The sequence below is a fragment of the Buceros rhinoceros genome, unplaced genomic scaffold (assembly GCF_000710305.1).
Source record: "Buceros rhinoceros silvestris isolate BGI_N320 unplaced genomic scaffold, ASM71030v1 scaffold27016, whole genome shotgun sequence".
In the NCBI taxonomy this organism is placed as follows: Eukaryota; Metazoa; Chordata; class Aves; order Bucerotiformes; family Bucerotidae; genus Buceros; species Buceros rhinoceros.
In genome coordinates this window covers 6,875-12,956 of record NW_010419695.1, presented here as the reverse complement: position 1 = coordinate 12,956, position 6,082 = coordinate 6,875, and the positions used below count along the sequence as shown (strand labels likewise).

General features: G+C 48.2%; 1 protein-coding gene across 1 annotated transcript; it reads left to right on the top strand.

Moving 5' to 3' along the window:
• Nucleotides 1-1,104: 1,104 nt before the first annotated feature.
• MANBAL (mannosidase, beta A, lysosomal-like) lies at nucleotides 1,105-3,820 on the top strand. Its single transcript, XM_010139046.1, has 2 exons — nucleotides 1,105-1,254; nucleotides 3,713-3,820. Exons 1-2 carry the CDS (start codon nucleotides 1,105-1,107, stop codon nucleotides 3,818-3,820), a joined length of 258 nt encoding a protein of 85 aa, XP_010137348.1.
• Nucleotides 3,821-6,082: the final 2,262 nt, after the last annotated feature.

Here is a 6,082-nt window from a genome sequence, read left to right as displayed (position 1 = left end):
CGGGGTCTCATCTGCAGATTGTAGAAATCTCCTCCTAGCCTGAGAAATGCAGAGCCTGCCTGGGAGGTCGCTCCTGGGAGGCAGGTCCTACCATGCAGCTGACACGTGCCGGTGGCACAGTGTCACACCCGAGCTGTAGCCGTGCGGAGAGCTGCAGCAGCAAGCAGTGCTGGTTCAGTAAGTACACACCAGGATCACACAGGGCAGGGAAACCGCGCAAGACAGTAATCACAGCTGAGGTCTGATGGCATCACAGACTAATTGAATTTCCCTTTGGGGACTTCCTGTGGCGTACTCCAGCGATTCTGGCAGGAGGGTTCTGTGTTACTGTGGAAAGCCATTAGTCATTCAGAGATTGAATTGACAACTCCATTAGCAAAAGATAAAGGAAGGAGGAAAAGATGGTCTCGTGGCTGAGAAACAAGCTTGGGACCCAGGAGATCAATACTGAAGTGCCACAGACTACCTGTGTGACTGTCATGGGGTATATGGGGCCACTAGAGCCTTGCTGAACCTTAAATATGTCACTTGTTCCTCTGTCCTCAGCAGATCCGCCTGCCACGTGGCTGATTTCGGTAGCAGTGGGTTTGGTCACCATCTAAAACAAGAAGACTGTGACTGACCTCTCGTACAGTGTAAGTGACAGTGAGTAACGGTCACATTGCTTGTGTGGCCCACGTCAGGGAGAGCTCTGTATTCCTGCTTACCAAGCCTTTCCCTTATCGTTTCATGACCTGGCAGTGCTGGGTTAACGGTTGGACTCAATGATCTAAAAGGTCTTTTCCAACCAAAATGATTCTGTGATTCTAATATTGGTCATACTTTGTCTTCCCCTCACCTGCCTGTGGACTAACACAGGCATGTGAGGACTGTTCTCTTAGGCAGGTGGTAAAAGACCAGCACCCAAATAAAATACAACTTTCATTTCTCTATTGGGTCTGTAGATCAAGAGTGTTTTCAAAACTCCTGCATGAGGTAGTCAGTCACTTTTTGATATTAAAAAGTGAATTCTAGAATGTGTGATGCAAACAGTTGCTCTTTTTTCTCCCCTCTCTTGCAGTACCCTGTCTTCTTAGAGCATTAGAGGAGAAGGGCACACTGGCAATGGCTGCTGAGCTGGATTTCTCCCCACCTGAAATCCCTGAGCCCACATTCATGGAGAATGTGCTACGCTACGGACTCTTCTTTGGAGCCATTTTCCAGCTTATCTGCGTGCTGGCCATAATCCTGCCGGTTTCAAAGTCCCAGAAGACAGTAAGCAGAGCTCTTCAATATTGACATAGATTGGCATAGCCAGAGAAAATAGGATGGGAGGGAACTTTGAGTAGCTGGTGGAGACATAGCAGTCTGCCCTGGGACTGATAACAGTTTCATTACTCATCCTCTTCCCTTCTTTCTTACTTTTGCTTGTAATTTGCCCCCAGATGAGAAAGTCAGGAACAAATACCGGAGCCAGGGTCTCTGAATATCAGTGGAAAAAAGTGACCTGCAGCCCTGGCAAGGTGTGCTAAATGTACACGCTGTTCCTGACCACGCATGGGAAGGCTCTGGTCCCAATCCCATATTGTCATCCTACTGCTGAATGGCTTTATCAGTTGCCAGGCGGGGCATCCCCTTTGCAGGACTTTCAGGGAACGACTTTGGGCTCCAGTTTGTGTGTGATTTTTGGAAACAAGTGAAATTTCTAGTATATTCTAACGTGAGGAAGGCAATCCTGTGCCAGCAAATGGCAGGTCCTTTGATGCCTGAGAAGTTAAAGTGAGATGCTGAGGTGAGCTACAGGGCTCTGATCCCTCTAGATGGGTCCACAGTGGGGTGACATCTGCCAGGCTTTTCTGATGAGAGCTCCATGTGCTTGGTAATGCCTCTGGTGCTGGGGACAGGCACTTTGGTGCTGGTGATCAGGCTGCCAGTTCCGTGGTACGATACAGATTTTGTCAGCGACAACTCAGCAGGGAAGTTTTGTTCTCATCTCTCTTCATTGCCACGTGCAGAGGGAGCATGGAAATTTTCAGCCTATCTGGAGAAGGGAATGCCCGAGGGTGAGGTACAGGGCGATGGGCACAATTCACGGCTGAGGTCTTTCATCTCTAACTGCTGGTGTGGTGCAGAGTTGTGCTGAAGTGCTGCAGCTGGCATGGGTACGAGCTCCCTCCTGCCAGCAGCTGCAGCTCCCAGTGGGGAGGTGAAGCAGGCGGGTGCTAGTCACGACAGAGCAGCATCGCAAGTCTTGCACTGTTTTCTGCTGCTCTGACAGTGACCATCTGTCGGAGTCCGTAGTTTCCCCTGATACATTTTTGAGTAATACTGAGTAGCCCAATTCTTGAAAGCTGAAAGGAGTGAGAGCTTTAGTTTGAAGTGGGAAACTGGAAACCAGGCTCCCACTGAAAACGAGAAAGCTCAAGGACCTGTTACTGTTGGTTTGCAAGCATGCTTTGTTGTTTACCTGCTCCACTCTTTACTTTCTCCCTGTGTATACCCTCCTCCTGATTTACTGTCCATACCACTAATTTGCAAGACTGTAAACACCAGAGTCTGCCCTTCCAGATCTTAAGAGTGGTGCTTGAGACTGGGTAGATATTGAGGAGTTCCTCTGTCTTGGAGGCTTCAGGCTTTGAAGTCTACCTTGGTTTGAACATTAGAAGGCAGCAGTGTTCACTTTCCAGCAGCAGTACTCTGCATCCCTGAGTAATAGCTGTGCGTTGCTCCATTTCTCCAGAGCCTGCCAGCTCCCCGTGTGCCGATTACAGCCTTGGGAAAGCCAGCCAAGCCTCCTGCCTTGGAAAGCCGCACAGATGCGGACTGTAATCGCCCAGTAACTTGAGAGCCGTTTGAACCGAGCTCCTTGATTAAAAGGATACAGTCAGATGCTCGCCTCCCCCTCCATTATCTGGAGCGCTGCCTCGGAAGCTTGAAGCTAGCATGCCTTGCTCAGCCATTTTTTGTGTGTCCTTTTCCAGTTGGCACGCTCTGACTGATGGAAACCGAGATGCTAAAGCAATATTTATACTCCAGTGCGTTTAATGAAAGGAGGCAATCTGCATGTGTGCGCTTTCTCAGCTGAGACTGGCGCTGTTCCCTCGTGTTTTCACAAGATAACTAGACTTTATTTCCCATGGCTGAAATATTATCTGTTATCTTCCCTGAAGGAAACGAGCAGCGTATCTCAGCATCCCGTGTCAGGCCAGGTGAAGAAAGCTTTGCCTGCAAGTCTTTCCCTGCACGCTGAGCTTGGTTTAGAGGCTCCAAACTTGATGTTCTTACTACTGTTTGGGGGAATAGTCTTTGTCTTGCACATGGTCATGATTTGGCAGAAAGACCTGCCGAATGTTTCTGTACACACTGCTGATTATATGGTACCTTCTCCTTTTCCTAATTTGAATAGTTCTCATTTAGTGTTGATTTTCTACTTGCCTTTAGAGTTGGTTTTGTTTTTCTTCACCAAAGCCTGTTTTAGACACTTGAGCTTTTAACGGCTTCTCTGGTAACAGGCTGTTTCTGTGCATAAACTCACACTCATCAAAAAGCACATGCGGAAGAAGCAGAGATGTTGCTGCTCGAGTCTCATTAAATGTGGACTCGGTCTGATATAGATGTGTTCCAACAGAGACACCCAGCACTTGCTTCTTTTGGCTTATACTCAGATTCCCAAGGTGAGCTGTCACGAATTGTACAAAAGGGTTACTGACTGTTTCTTCATTGATTCTTGTAGGACTCGGACAGTTTTGAGCCTAAGAATTCAGAGACAGTGAAGAAGCCAAAGGCATCTGCTCCACAGATAAGCAAGAAACCCAAGAAGGAGACCAAAAAGAAGCGATAATGGCATGACCGATGAGCTCCAAAGACACCATGACCACCTCTAATCATGCTTCCTTGGAGATGACATCAAAGGCAACTATCTCAAATGGTTTTCTGGCATTGCCATGCTTTACCTTTCGGGGACAAGGGAGAAGGAACTTGGAAGAGTGAAGGGGTGGGGTTCTGCCATAGATTTCTTACCAGCAAAGAGGACTTCACATGTCCAGGACTTCCTTTGACATGATCAATGCCTCCTTCACCACTGAAGTGACTTCTGTCGGTTCTGGTGGGTAGAGAGGCCTGTTGTCCCAACCTCCTCCATGCTGGCTCAGGTTTGTAGTAAAGTCCCTGTGGAAGGTGGAGCATGGGATTGCTGCTTTGGATACCATTTTGTGTTGTGTTTTTTGAAGGCAGAGGGATCAAATGGATCAAGGAGACTTCACTACACAGCTTTGTATTCACCTCTGTCATCTAGTCTGAAATACATGGCTGCATTTTATGGCTTAATAATAATGTCTTCGTCATATTCTTTAATTCTTTCGGTAATAACTCATCAGATTCCAGACTGCTGTAGATGAAAGCTTTCAGTTCCCCAGCGTCACTACCTCTTTCTTGTTCCCCACCCACATGCTTTCCCTTTCCATTCCCACTCCTGAAAGCAGGTACAGTTCAGGGAATTGAGGCTGTGGTGGGGGCAGCATGACTACAAGAAGCAGGGAACAGTTTGATTCTGGAAGGTGCAGTATTTAACACCTGTGCTGATGGGGGTTCTTGGGAACTCGGGAAGACCTGGTGCTGTGTGTTGGAGCACAGCTGCTCTGAGGCGGGAGCCTCGGAGAGCTGCCCTAGTCTTGTACCAGATAGCACGGCCTGTTGTCAAACCCTCCTGTCAGCTGCTGCAAATCACTCCTTCCATTTTAATACACGAGGATGGTGATGGTTTAGCTAGCTGAGACCTAGCCATGTGCTCCGCTTCCACGTGGCTGAGGATGGTTGCGTTTGCAAACTCCTTCCCCAGCCTTACCTGCTGCAGTCTGCCGCGTCTCCTCTTCCCGAAGGTAAACATGATCTCAGCCTGAGATGGGATATTTTAAGATCCCAGGGGTGGCAGGCTGGCTGTGTAGCATGACTCGATGGCAAGAGACGTAGACACTGTGTTCCTTCAGGCTCTGGCTCCCCAGGCCCAGGGACAAGCTAGTATTAGATGTAAATATGGCTAGACAGGACTGAGAAGAGATAGGTGGTGACGTAGCCACAGAGTCTCTGCAGGGCAGCTTGAGCTTCCTGATGCCAGCTCACATCTCGGTTTGTTTGATCACGAATGAGTCAATGGGAGGAGAACCTGCTCCTTTAGGCGCACCCAGGGTTCAGAGCAGCTTTGAAGGATGGGGTTTGCTCTGGCAGGGCTGCAAGTCTGCGATGCCTTTTGCGTGCATCCTCAGTTCACAAACGCCTCGTGAGCCCAGACACAGCAGCAGTGTTCTGTTCTCTAACAGGGGTCAAACAACACGTTTACAGGAACCATCGGTGTTGGGAACAGCCGCATTCTTGCTTTTGGTGGGTGAGACAGATGGATCCCAGTACCAGTTTGACTCTAACCTCTGCTGCTTCCCTGCTCCAGGCTGTCTCTGCTCTTAACCAGAATGTTGACACCACGCTGTGCTGCTTAAAACCCAGCTCACAGTTCTGCTTTAAATTCAGCATTTTCTTTTCCTTGTTTTGGTTTTTTTTGAGCTGCATAAAGGCAGTACTAGGAAGAGAGAACAAAGCATGGGACTCACAAACACTCTAAAGTTGCTTTAAGTTCTCAGTACAAAGATACATTACAAAAACTTCCCATGCAAATAACAACGATATTGTGCTGTGAGTTTCCAGGACGGACCTGTGTTGCTGTCTGTGATCTGCAGGGGAAAGAAAAGCGTTGCCGCTGCCCTGGATAGGTACTGCAGGTCACTTATGTCCTTCTTATAAGTGGGGATGGTGGTGGCTTTATCTAACAGCTCTGACTTTCTGCAGCTTACCTAAAGCAGGGTTTAATGCTTTAACAGAACTGAAAGAGTAGCGCAGTTATGACCCAAAATACAGAACTGCTTCCACGGCTCAGGACTGTGTGGCTGTTACCTGAAATAGCAGGCTGCTACATCAGTGTCTACATCCGGCTATGTGCAGGCTGGCTTACTCATTGCTGAGTAAAAATCATGGATATTGGGGGTTGTTTTTGCTGGGGGAAGAGGTGTTAAGATAAATTTCCCAGTCTGTTCCCAACAGCTTTATACCTATTTGA

Bases quoted from the DNA above. Each gene is read 5' to 3' on its own strand.
- MANBAL (XM_010139046.1), top strand. From the start codon at position 1,105: ATGGCTGCTGAGCTGGATTTCTCCCCACCTGAAATCCCTGAGCCCACA. The intron at 1,255-3,712 runs GTAAGCAGAGCT...TGATTCTTGTAG, and splicing joins TTTCAAAGTCCCAGAAGACA to GACTCGGACAGTTTTGAGCC.